We start from the raw sequence: 13,893 nt of genomic DNA, 5'->3' as shown, positions 1-13,893 counted from the left end.
TCGCCCAACTCACTTCCCCCGAAAGCAGAAGAAGAAGCGCGCGGAAGTAAACATGGAAGTTCCTCTTTCTTCACCTGCTGCGGGAACAAACATGTCTTCGGTGGATTATTTGAGACACTTTGTGTGCGAAAGACTGACCGCAGCTGCGGAGGAGATATTCGTGGTGTTTGAACGAGCTGTGGTCGAGCTTCAGACGGAGATCGAGCGTCAGCAGAGACTCCTGGACCCCAGTGGGCAGCGTGCAGGTCCGTTACACACACACACACACACACTTACGCACATAGAATACACTCACACTCTCACAAAAACTCACTCAAGCATAAACACACGCATATAACACACACAACTACACACGAAGCACACACATAGACCGACAGACTATAACACACACACAAAGACACACAGACAAAACACACATAAAATACACACACAAATGCACTCATTAACACACATGCGTCTTTTTGTTACACATACGTGTAAAGACGCACACCCTTACAAAGACACACGAACTAAAACACACACAAAGTCACACAGAGACAACACTTATAAACACATAAAAAGACACGCATAAATGCAAGCATAAACACACACAAAGACACACCCATAAACTCGCATAGACACACATTAACACATGTGTGTTTTCATTACACACATGTGTTAACACATACACGCACACACTTACAAAGACACACAGACAAAACACATAAACGCACATAAAAAGACACACATAAATGCACACATAAACACACACAAAGACACACACATAAACTCGCATAGACACACGTATGTGTTCATTACACACACATGTAAACACACATACACGCACACACTTACAAAGACACACGTACCTAAACACACAAAAAGACACACAGACGAAACACATAAAAAGACACACATAAATGCACGCATAAACACACACAAAGACACACGCATAAACTCGCATAGACACACATTAACACACATGTGTGTTCATTACACACACATGTTAACACATACGCACACACTTACAAAGACACACAAACTAAAACACACACAAAGACACACATAAATGCACGCATAAACACACACAAAGACACACGCATAAACTCGCATAGACACACATTAACACACATGTGTGTTCATTACACACACGTTAGCACATACAGACACACACTTACAAAGACACACAAACTAAAACACAAACAAAGACACACAGACAAAACACATAAACGCCCATAAAAAGACACACATAAATGCACGCATAAATACACACAAAGACACGTATAAACTCACATGGACACACATTAACACACGTGTGTGTTCATTACACACACATGTTAACACATTGCGCACACACTTACAAGGACACACACACTAAAATACATACACAGACAAAACACATAAAAAGACACACATAAATGCACGCGTAAACACACACAAAGAGACACGCATAAACACACATTAACACACGTTCTGTGTTCATTACACACACATGTTAACACATACACGCACACAATCAAAAGGACACACAAACTAAAACGCACACAAAGACACACGCGTAAACACAAATAGACGCACACTAACACACTGTCTCCCTCAGAGCACCAGTCTCAGGACTGTCATCAGTTCCAGGAGGAAAACTCTTCTTCTCTGGAGGTCAAGGCTGAGCTCAGTTGTCAGGACCAGCAACAGATCGACGACTTCAACCCTCCAGACCTCGACGACGGCTGTGAGTCCAACAACCTCGCGGAGCAGCATGAACCTCAGATGGTGGATCAGCAGCATCTCCGCCCTTCGAACCCGCCGCCGCGAAGACCCTCCCGGACTCCCAGACTCGCGCCCCCTCACCCCCCGCCGGCCGCCTCCTCGTGTTCCCGCCTGTTCACCTGCCACCTCTGCGGCAAGACCTTCCGGGTCAAGCGGTACCTGACGCAGCACCTGCAGTCCCACGAGGACGAGACTCACTTCCGCTGCGCCGTGTGTCACAAGTCCTTCCGGGTCAAGCGTTACCTGGCGCAGCACCTGAAGTCGCACTGCAGGGAGAAGCAGGCGTGCGGGACGTGCGGGAAGACCTTCAGCTCCAGACACAACCTGCTGGTCCACGAGAGTCTGCACACGGGTCGACACCAGGGCTACACGAACACGCAGGGAGGGTCCAACGCGGCGCACGACCTGGATCTGATGTGACGTTTACAGGGAGTCGTAACAGACGGCGGGAACCTCAGGGATCTATGAACCTGATTGGAAAATTTGAATTATTTTTATATATACAGAAAGTAATCAAACCCTTTTACATTTTTCACTCTTTGTTTCATTCGCTAAAATCATTTAAGTTAATTTTTTTCCTCATTAACGTTCACTCGGCAAACCATATTATATATATTATTATATATTTTTTTAAAAACTTGCAAATTTATTAAAAAAGGAAAACTGAACGATCACATGATCATAAGTATTCAGACACTTAGCTCAGTATTGAGTAACAAAGAGTGAAAAATCAGAAGCATTTTTAAAGCATTGAATTATTTAAAGAAAATGAATGACATGATTTCTGCATTATTGTTTAATAGTTGAATTGAATCATTTTTATATTTAAAGTTTGATTATTCTTTTGAAAATATTTAAATGATTCAATATTTTCAAGATGAATGAGTTGTTTTTTTTACACATAGTGTTTTATATTCTAATTCCAATAATAATACTAATAATAATCATATAACAAAATCTACTTTAAATATATTTACATTTTGTAGGCTTTTAAATTGAATATTTTGTGCTGTGCCGTATTATAACAGCATTTTTATATGAATTGAAAAGGCTACAAAATTTAAAAAAATTGAATTAATATGTATTTTCGAGTTATTGGAATTAGAAAAGCAGACTCTGTGTGTAAAAACTGACTCATTAATTTGGAAAAAATTATATTATCAAATTAAATTATAAAATAACTTTTCAAAATAAAAAAATCAAGAAAATTCTAATTTAATGCATTAAAAAAAAAGTTTCAACATTAAAAAAGTTAAGTCCAATCATTAAATTTTCTGATATACTTGTATATCATTGTGTGTGCTTGTGTGTGTGTGTGTGTGTGTGTGTCAGTGTGTGTGTGTTGTGGATGTTGTGTGGATGTTAAGGTTTGTAATTCAATCCATTCGTAGTTGTTTGTTTGTGAAGATGTGCTGATTTTTCCTCGTTATTTTTGTAACTATGTTTACTCAGTTTTCTCTTATTTCTCAACTTACATGTGAAATATTAGTTTTTCAACAAAAAGCATCTTAAAAATAAGTGTTACTACGTGTTGATCTTCTGTGAACAAAACGCCTCCAGAGAGATCAATAAAGTTTTTATGTATCTTTCTATCTATTTTGTTTGTTTTTTTCCTAATCACATACCCAGGACACCTCAACCTGCTTCAAATCCTACGGAGAAAACTCATGTCGGCCCAAAAGTGTTTTGAGACCAAAAAAATCTTCATTTTTTCATGTTTGATGTTTTGCCAATTTTCAAAGAAAGAAAGTTCTGATGTCAAGACTTTTGGCAAAATTCTGCAATGAAACTCTGCTTATGTGAGGGATGACGCCGAAACAAGGAGGATCAGGACCAGAAACCAGTCCATTTCTAAATTGTGAAAAAATGTGAAAACCCAACTCTCCTGACTTATTCACATGTTGGAAATGTTAAATTCGTCCTTTGATGTTGCTCCGTTTTAAAGTTATTACTTAATAAAGTTCTGTCTCGTCTGACATCTGACGTAGGGCTTTAAATTAAACATTCTGACGTCACTCTGGTGCAGGTGTCCTCCCCTAGAAGCCCTAAATCCCATGGTGAAAGTTACTTCTGCCTTTAGGTGTTTTTGTAACGTGTACATTAAGCAGCAAACCTTATTTTTATTATTCGCTTTTAATGTAAAAAACGGGAGTTATAGAGGTGAGTTTCAAATTTACGAGAGTCCTTGAATGCAACTCGTGTTTTTGTGACCAATCAGAGCAGAGTGGGCGTGGTTGCTTGGAAGAGACTTCTTCTCAGCCAAAACGCATTTAAAGTGGGCGGGGCTTAAGCGTATTTTCTAATGTAAAGATCTTTATTAAATTAAAGTTTTGTGCAAAAAGAAACATACTGAGATACAATAGAGGTCTTAGAACAATTTAAGAGACACTTTAAATAAACTGAACCTCATAATGAGTATTTCCCAAATAAATTAAAATAATTTAAACTAACTAAGAGTAAACTATCAACTCTTCTTTTTGATTTTTCATTCATGCTCTACACACGAAGGGTAAAGATTATTATTGCTGGACTAACTAAGACCTTGTTTGTGCTTTGATCAAGAATCAAGAAAGGGACTAAGAGACGTAGACATTGTACTATTATTTATATATGTTTTATAATCACACTTATTGTATTTTAATATCATTAAAGTCATTTAGAAAAAGTGTGTGAGGACGCGCCTATTGAAGAAGTTGGTTCTTCTGTCCGACCATTTTGTTCTGGAACAACAGAAGCAACGATGCGTCTTGAATCTAATATAACTAAACTCTCTGATGATGTGAAGACGATGAAGAAAAGTCAAAGGCCAGTAGCTGGACTCGACAAATGAAAGCAGAATTTAAAGAAGTCATAAGAGTAGAAGAAGAGATAAATTAATTCTCCATCTTTTCAATCAAAGATGGAGAAAAATGAGAAGGAAAATCCAACCAAAAGCTTGACATCGTGAGAGCAGAAGCTGATGGAGAAAAATGTGGAGGATCAGTCACTGACTTGGATGTAGTTCTCCACTCTGACCACCAGAGGTCACTCTTCTCCAGAGACTCTAAAATGAGCAACATTCTGTAAAGTTAAAACTCCAGTCCAATAAAAGTGTGTGATTGAAGGAAGAAGATGAAAAATAACTGATATTCTCTGCGAAGTCTGTAATCCTGCACCAGAGCATTTCGGACTCACTTGTATCTCGTTTTTAATATAATTTACATTTAATATACATTTTCGTTTGTAAATGTGGGTCACACTGACCGACGACGTATTTGCAATTTAAAATATTAACAACCCTGAGACACCAACTCGCGATCTGTGCGTGTGTTGACGTCATCATGTGCCAGACGCGGACGCACCTGCGCACAAACGTTTATGCTGCAGCAACAAGTTCCGCCCACTTCGCCATTTTTCTTCAACAACAACACAGATCAGCTCCTTTTCGAGTCGTTTACCTGTGGATCCTCCGGTGGATCAGACGGTTCAGACTTCACTCTATATCGGTTCCGGTTCCTGCTACCAATTCCTCATTTTAGGACAAAATAAGAAATCCTACTGGAGATGGAAACCAATGGTCCAGGTACACAGACACAAATTGCTGTTTTGTTTAAAAAAATAAAAACGTTTATGTGGCATAGAAATAAAAAAAAAGTAGATGATTTGTTTTTATGTTGTTATCACGTTCACTACCTGAAGCGCATAAACGACAAAATCAGGTTTTTAAATGTTGATTAATTTATTTAAAATATACAGCAACACGTGACACATTTCTCGACTTCTACTATAATATAACATGATCATCACCAAACATGACTAATAATGTATTTGAATTTAATTGCATGAATTGTTTTACTTGCTAAACTAAATTTACTTTTTAAAATCTCTCAAATGTAATGGTATTGACACACATTAAATTATTTTAGCATTAACTCAAAGAAAACGTAATAATGACTATAGTGAAATTATTTATTTTTATTCAGAAAAAAAAGAAGCAAAGATGTTTTAGCAAAAGTGTTCTTTGACCGACAGCTTGTCAGCACAATTGTTGTGTGACTCGAGTGTGTTTGTGTGTCTGCAGATGTTCAAAAGCTGATAAAGGAAGAAGACGTTTCTAGCGAGCAGCAGGAGTGCAGCTCCAGTCATGAGGCACAAGAACCTCGTCTCATTAAAGAAGAAATAGAGGAAGATAAGGAGGTCACACAGTTTTCAATCATTCCTGTCCAAGTGAAGATTGAAGAAGTTGAAGATGAAGAAGGTCTAACTAGTACCTTGGATAAACCCTTGAAAACAGAGGTGGGTGAAAGCAATGGTGGACGACCAGAGCCGGCCACTGAATTGGATACAATTCTCCAGTTTGATACCCAGAAGTCAAGGCGTTCTCAAGGGAAGACTGGAGAGAAAACCAGTATCACTCAGTCAGCTTCAAACTCTCTGGAGAATCATAAAGTTTGTGTGAGCAAAAAGAAAGAGAAAAGTGATCGCAAACTGCTGATCTGCTCTGGATGTGGGAAAAAATGTTCCTCAAAGTCTGGAATAACTCTACACATGAAATCCTGCTCTGGGGCATCTTTGACTTGTCCGTTCTGTGGTAAAACATGTAATAGGAAACATAATCTGGAAAAACACATGAGAATACACACAGGAGAAAAACCTTACAGCTGCACCCAGTGTGGTAAATGTTTCACACAGAGAGGGAACCTGAAAGAACACACTAGAATTCACATTGGAGAAAAACCTTTCATCTGTTCTCAGTGTGAGAAATGTTTTACATTGCGACGGCACCTGAAGGAACACATGAGAATTCACACAGGAGAAAAACCTTTCAAATGTTCTCATTGTGATAAATGCTTTACTCATAGATGGAGCCTGAAGGAACATGTGCGAATTCACAATGGAGAAAAACCTTTTAGGTGCTCTTGTTGTGATAAAACCTTTACACTGAGACAACACCTGAAGGAACACATGAGAACTCACGATGGAGAAAAACCATTCAGTTGTTCTTATTGTGATCGATGTTTTACAAAGCGAGGTAGCTTAAAGGAACATGTGAGAATTCATGTTGGAGAAAAGCCTTTTAGCTGCTCTGATTGTCAAAGATGCTTTACAAAGCGTGGGAGCCTGATGGAACATATGAGAGTTCACATTGGAGATAAACGTTTTAACTGCTCTCAGTGTGATAAATGTTTTATGGCGAGAGGAAACCTGAAGCGACACATGAGGGTGCACACAGGAGAAAAACCTTTCAGCTGTTCTCAATGTGATAAATGTTTTACACAGAGAGGAAGCCTAACGGAACACATGAGAATTCATACTGGAGAAAAACCCTTTGCCTGCTCTCAGTGTGGTCAATGTTTTTCACTAAGAGGGAACCTAAGGGTTCACATGAGAACTCACACTGGAGAAAAACCTTTTAGCTGCATTCATTGTGATAAATGTTTTACACAGAAAGGGAGTCTAAAAGAACATTTAAAGATTCATGATCTGTAACATTTGTAACTTGTGGTGCAAGATAGAAACAATACATGACACTGGCAAAAGAAGGAATTGCCAAGTTGAAAGAAAGGGGGTTGGGAAATCTATACAAAGAATATTAAGTGAAGACAAATGTATGGATAAGGTCTAGAGCTAGCTAACAAGTGCTGTCCGTTATTCATGTGTAAAAACAGATACCTGAAGAAACCTGGGATCATAACTGGCCTGAATGAATGAACAAGTAAAAGAATTTCAAAGAAATTATTTAAAATTCTTAATATGATGTTGTCAAGTGAATGCAATTCTCAATCATCTCAAGAATATACATTTAAAAAAAAGTTTGTTTTTCATTATTCGATGATTTGACAACTTTCTGATTTTCCAATGTTTTCATGTGCGATCTTGGGCAAGAGTTGGTTTACTTCAACAATAAAATTGATTCATTTAATTGGACATTTTGAAATATTATAGAATATATTATATACATTTACGAGTCAACAAAGATACAGCAAAACCTACTGATGAGAGACTGACACGAATGCTGACTGATACAAAGTATTCACCAATATATATGTTGAGACACAAGATGACAATCTACCTGCCAGGGGGGTCTAGAAACAGCAGCTCTGACATAAAGACATGATCGAGCTGTAAGCTGTGACGCTCAGGAGTGACTTGAAACATGATCAGAGTTGATCACTGCGACAGCTGCTGGACGGTTGGAGACCCTTGAAAAGACTATTTGGCCTGCAGACGCCCTCGTGTTCTTCAGTAAAGATCTAGGATATTTCTGAGGAGAAATACGTCTACAGCCCCTGTGACCTCCGCTTATTTAAGGTGAGGAAGATGGAGTGATGATCTGTTTAAGGGGTAACATAAAAAAGGAGCATGTAGTTGTAACAATGTTGGAATTTAATGTTCAGAATTATAATTTGTTAATAATCAATGAGGTGGAGAAACCTAAAACTATATAAATATAATTACTTCTCTGTGAATAAAATGTATTTAAGGGTTTGTGTCTTTAGCTCAGTGTTGGGGTTTGGCTCGTGGTGAGATTTAAGGTATTGAAGTGAAGGTATTTATTTTCCCAAAATTATTTTTGACGTGTTATGATTATAATATATTCAGTACTTTAACAGAAAGATAACACATATGCAAAAAAAAATAAAAAAAATATGCTCCATTCCAGTAGGTGGCGGGAAAGTACCATGACAGAAAGTACAGGCTGAGTTGAATTTGGTTGTTCTCGTTAATAAGAAAACGACGACGTTTATTTTCTTGTGACGATTATTTGACTGTCACTGATTCATTATCGATTTAAATCACTTAATCATAAGAACAACAAACAAAAATCATGCTGGATAAAAAACAAACGGTAAAAGGTAGAAAATACTTTTATGTGTGTGTTGAGATTTCTCAGAGTGATTTGATTGTAGTCGAAAATTTTACGATCATTATGATACGAGAATGATATTACCAAACTAAACATTGTTTTTTTTACTGAAAACACAGAGACAAGAAAACACATTTTATAGTAAATAAACAGTAGATGATTATATGTAATAACTCAATTTAAATCAAGTCATGTTAGTTAAAAGGTATGATTATTAAATGGAAAAGGTCATTGAATAACAGGAACAAACATGGTTAAACAATGTTCATTTAAAAACAAATGTATTTAATGTCTTTAATACTGTTGTTGAAATTAAAATAGGAATAAAACATCCAATTTAACTTTAAAAAGTGGTGCAATCTCTATTCAAACTAGTGAACTTGTCAATTTGTTACCATTAACTAGGATATTTTCATGTAGCACATTCGTGTATTCAAACCATAATCATGACTTTTTATTTTCACAGTTATTGAAATGATATGGTATAATCAATGCGTTTACTCAGGGGTGGAGTCCCACATCAGCGATTGACAGGTCTCAGTAAAGACACTGAACAACCTTTTTTTTAATGTAAGCTGCACAATTAACTTCACCAGATTTAGTTTAAAAATGTACGGTATTTGTTCTGAAGTCCTGCATCTCAGAGAAACTTTTTGGCTCTTCGTCTGTCAAAACATGTACAAATCAAATGTATCTTGTATGTCTGTCTAAGAAAAGTAATCTGATCTTTGAGATTAAAAAACAATTCCATCTTTCTCTATAGGTTTTCGTCATTTACTTGTATGAAATCTCACTGCTGCTCTCACACCCAGCTGTGATCAGGACCGATAGAAGAGTGTGGAAGAAAATCTTCAGAATATTATTTCAAGAAACGTACAAGAATACAAACTGGACGAAAACCCTTCTGTTGCTCTTTTTGTGGAAAATGCTTCACAAAAAGGGGGAACCTAAAAGTGAACATATGAGGATTCACACCGGAGAAAAACCTTTCAAATGCACTCAGTGTGGAAACTGTTTTACTCAGAGAGGACACCTGAAGAATCACATGAGAATTCACACTGGAGAAAAACCGTTCAGCTGCCCATATTGTGGTAAATCATTTACCCAGAGAGGGACTCTAAAAAAAACATGCAAGAATTCACACTGGAGAAAAACCTTTCAGCGGCTCTCATTGTGAAAAATGTTTTTCTCAGAAAGGGAGTCTGAACCTTCACATTAGAATTCGCACTGGCGAGACACATTTCGTCTGCTCTCACTGTGGTAAATATTTTATGACACAAGATAACCTTAATGTTTACACACAAGACTTCATAATGGGAAAACAAAACTCTAGCTTTTCTTAGTGTAATCATTTATTGAATGATTTATTGTCTTTTATTTTTACCTCAGTAATCAAGACACCTGCCAATGCTCTCATAGTTCCTTTTTGTTTTACAGTTGCCTTCAGGACTATCGACAACGGTTATTCCTGTTTTGAGAATTGTTAAAAAACAAACATGTACTTTGATTTAACAGTTGGTCGCAGCATATCTGACTACATATGGTTGTCTTTTTATTAAATTATGTTATATTGTAGCAGCATAATTGCCTATATTAAGATTTTGTTAAAAGTGTTGTCTTCTTTTCTTCTTTTGACATTTCATCTACAAGTGAATGATCTCTTTCGACTTCTTGATCTATTTGAATATATCAAAAGAGAAAAAAGCAGTGTGAGGGTAAAGAAGCTTTTAAAAACCTTGAGGAAGAAACGTCATATCTGGGATTTTCTTTAAAAAAGTCAGAATTATTTACATAACAAATCGGGTTCTACATATTAAGCATTTGCTGGTGCTGTTTTGATCAGGATTCCGATCGTTCTCTTTAAATAAAGTTTGATTTTCCAAAAATAATCATTACTAAAGTCCATTCCCTTCAAAGTAAAAGCAAATAACTTTTTTGCCCATGTAAACACCCCCCTCGCCCATTGGTTGTGTACCAATTATCTGGTCACACTTGTGAAGAGCACTTGCTTCACACATCTCCAGAAAAAGAAGAGGTGTATTCAGTTAATTTCTGTGCGTCTAAACTCTAAGCATAATACACTTGTACAGGATTGTGTAGTATTTGTGGTCTATTTTGTAAATTATGAATAAATGTTTTTTTTGTTGTGAAGAAGGTACCCAGTGGATAAGCTTCGCATCAGATTATTCTTTGATTGACTCCTCCAGTCAAAACTCAGAGTAAAAACAAGATTTAAATTTTAAAAAGGAAAAATCATACTCATATACAGGTAATGAGCCTATGTAAAAAAAAAGAATCTCTTTGACTCCCTTTACGCATGTGTATCAACGCTGGAATAATTTATTATGATAAGGAAAGATAGTATCATTGTGGTCTCTCTTGATGAATAATTGAATGAAAACTGTATTCACAATCCCAAACAGCAACTATAAATTTCAATAACTGACTGCTAGATGTGTATGTGTGATCTGTTATGTGCTTCTCAACTGTATGGATTATTACAGATGTAGTCAAAATATGATCGACTTTAACTGTTGAAAAGACAAAGAATGAAGCTCTTGGTTTCTGAATTTGTAAATGATCATTTCTCGTCCAAACATTTGTATATCTTATAGGAAGTCACGACAACATTGTAAGCTTGTATAAGGTTTTTGATCTACTTCAACTCCACCGTGTGTGGTTTACGTGGCAACACAGAAAAATATTGGGAGAATAGATCCGGTTCTGCGCATGTGCGGGATCCCCCTGACGCACAAAGAAAGATAGTTCCGCCCTCTCTTCCATTTTCTGCTCAGGAGAGGATTCAACGGATCTGCTCCTGGACGCTCTGGTTTATTACACGGAATCCTGCTGGAAATGGAGACCACGACACCAGGTACACTTGTCTTCATGATGCTCTTCATTTCTTGTTCCATCTGCTTTGATAACAGCTTCGATGTTTCTCGTCGCTAAGACATGTCACGAGTGATCCGTCAGCCATTGTATTTCAGAATATTTTGCATTCTCGATGTAAATTAAAGACAAGAAAAAAAGGAGACACGTTGCTCTAGCTATAGAAACCATCCAGGGCTGTGCAGTATTTTTGGTTGAAGGTGTAAATAAATAATGGAAATTGGACTCCGAAGACATATCGTGATAACAATTTAAAAAGCATGGTCAAGGTGAAGTAATGTTAAATTTACTAACATACTTGGGTTTATTATTGTAGTTAAAAAACTTTTTTCAATACGAGAAACCCTAGATGATTAGATTATTAATAACTGAGCTGGTTTTATTTGATCAAGTTTGTCCAGATCCTTTCTCCAAAAAATAATGTTTGGATCAGATTTAAAGTTATTTTTCACATTGTTCTCATTTAAACTTTTTAAAATAATAAACTATAAAAAAAAAAATGTAGGTTTAAAATTGACCTTTTTTATTTATTTATTTATTTTTTACAAAAAAGCTAGTTTAAAGTTAATGTGACTCAAAATGTTTGACCACAATTCTCTAAAAACGGTTCTGAAGATTTTAAAGTGGTGGCTCTACTGTTCAGTGATTCAGGTGTATATGCGTGTCTGCAGATGTCCAGCAGCTGGCGAGCAAAGAAGTTTCTACTGAGCAAGAGAGCAGCTCCAGTCTGAGTCGGGAGGGACAAGAACCATGTCTCCTGAAAGACGGAAAAGAAGAGGAAGAAGACTCCGGCAAGCTCTCCTTCACGACTGTCATTGTTAAGGTTGAGGATGATGATGTTGAGGAAGAGGAGCCTCCAACAAGCAGCTCAACACAACGCATGAAGACGGAGGCTAATGAAGAAGACGTTGAAGGACCCAAACCAGATGCCCCTGATGCTCTTGACGTCTCCGACCACCAGCGGCCGCTCTCCTCTGAGTCTGACACTGATGACAGTGAAGACTGGAGGGAGACCAGAAAAAACAAAATCGTTGGTCACAAATCACTGGTCTGCTCTGAGTGTGGGAGAAAATGTTCTTCTAAGTCTGGACTGACTCAACACAGGAAATCCTGCTCTGAAGGGTCTTTAGCTTGTTTGTTCTGCGGGAAAAGTTTTGAAAAGAGAGCAAACCTGATGGAACACATGAGAATGCACACTGGAGAAAAACCTTTCATCTGCTGCCAGTGTGGGAAAAGTTTCTCGCAGAAGCGACACCTGAAGAAACACACAAGAACTCATACGGGAGAAAAACCTTTTGTCTGCCCTCAGTGTGGTAAATGTTTTTCACAGACAGGACATCTACACAACCACTTAAGAATTCACTCGGGAGAAAAACCTTTCTCTTGTTCTCAGTGTGATAAATCTTTTACGCAGCGATGGAGCCTGAAGGAACATATGAGAGTTCACACGGGAGAAAAGCCTTTTCGGTGCTCACTATGTGGTGAAAGTTTTGCACATAGATGGAGCCTGATGAACCACAAGAGAATTCACACAGGTGAGAAACCCTTCAGCTGCTCTCAGTGTGGCAAATGTTTCACATTAATAGGGCACCTGAAAGCACACACAAAAATTCACACTGGAAAAAAACCCTTCCTCTGCTCAGAGTGCGGTAAATGTTTTACACAAAGAGGGAACCTGAAGGTACACATGCGAACTCACACTGCGGAAAAAACATTCTCATGTTCATAGTTTTGGAAGAATTTCCGATTTAACTACTAATGAAACTCACAAGACCGCTGAGAAACCGTACTCCTGCTCAAGTGGGGGGCTTTTTTTTTTTTTTTACTAATTCCATTACCTTGTGGAAGCATTAGAAAAGTTAAGCTAAGACTTTGAAGATTCACAAGATCATTCTTAAAGGAAAGAAAAAATAACTAATCAGAGTTTTTTTTAATTATATAAATGAAAGAAAAACTGTTTATACATCTGAAGATTATTGTTCAAGCATGAATTTCAGTGTTTTCTAGTTCTTGAATGATCTCCAGGTTCTAACAGTTGACACAGAAACCAATTTTACGTCCATTTGTTGTATTTATTGTGGTCCTGATGTTCTGCTGAACTTGTTTAATTCTATATTCAAGATTCCTGATATGTTATTAACATGTTATTTTTCAGTCATTCATTGTGATGATTTCTGTAGTGTCACTTGAGAGATTCTTTGAATGAATAAAGAGTATCCTCCAAGTGTATAATTGCTGGTTGATTCTTTTAACTGATGTTCAACAAAACTATCTCAATCATTACTTACACAATCATAAGTGTTAATGCATATGATTAAGCTAACCATAATATTAACCCTTCAACAATCGTTTGTTTGTATGACATACAAAATGTTGTCCTGTTCTTGTAGTCTGGCTATTTCACTTTA

General features: G+C 37.1%; 3 protein-coding genes across 3 annotated transcripts; all 3 read left to right on the top strand.

The window, feature by feature from the left end:
* Window positions 1-46: 46 nt before the first annotated feature.
* Window positions 47-2,374, top strand: LOC148087682 (uncharacterized). Its single transcript, XM_087790788.1, has 2 exons — window positions 47-245; window positions 1,580-2,374. The coding sequence occupies exons 1-2, from the start codon at window positions 53-55 to the stop codon at window positions 2,164-2,166; spliced, it is 780 nt and encodes a 259-aa protein (XP_087646914.1). The 5' UTR covers window positions 47-52; the 3' UTR covers window positions 2,167-2,374.
* A 2,783-nt stretch (window positions 2,375-5,157) lies between these two features.
* On the top strand, window positions 5,158-7,413 carry LOC148087681 (uncharacterized). The gene is made up of 2 exons (XM_087790355.1): window positions 5,158-5,308; window positions 5,807-7,413. The coding sequence occupies exons 1-2, from the start codon at window positions 5,290-5,292 to the stop codon at window positions 7,213-7,215; spliced, it is 1,428 nt and encodes a 475-aa protein (XP_087646481.1). The 5' UTR covers window positions 5,158-5,289; the 3' UTR covers window positions 7,216-7,413.
* Window positions 7,414-11,395: 3,982 nt separating this feature from the next.
* On the top strand, window positions 11,396-13,634 carry LOC148087680 (uncharacterized). Its single transcript, XM_087790576.1, has 2 exons — window positions 11,396-11,468; window positions 12,157-13,634. Exons 1-2 carry the CDS (start codon window positions 11,450-11,452, stop codon window positions 13,212-13,214), a joined length of 1,077 nt encoding a protein of 358 aa, XP_087646702.1. The 5' UTR covers window positions 11,396-11,449; the 3' UTR covers window positions 13,215-13,634.
* The last annotated feature ends 259 nt before the right edge of the window (window positions 13,635-13,893 follow it).

The sequence above is a fragment of the Callionymus lyra genome, chromosome 1 (assembly GCF_982586985.1).
Source record: "Callionymus lyra chromosome 1, fCalLyr1.hap1.1, whole genome shotgun sequence".
Lineage (NCBI taxonomy): Eukaryota > Metazoa > Chordata > Actinopteri > Syngnathiformes > Callionymidae > Callionymus > Callionymus lyra.
Note: the sequence above shows the minus strand (reverse complement) of the source record. Positions and strands in the feature narration are given on the sequence as shown.

Bases quoted from the DNA above. Each gene is read 5' to 3' on its own strand.
- LOC148087682 (XM_087790788.1), top strand. From the start codon at position 53: ATGGAAGTTCCTCTTTCTTCACCTGCTGCGGGAACAAACATGTCTTCG. The intron at 246-1,579 runs GTCCGTTACACA...TGTCTCCCTCAG, and splicing joins CCCCAGTGGGCAGCGTGCAG to AGCACCAGTCTCAGGACTGT.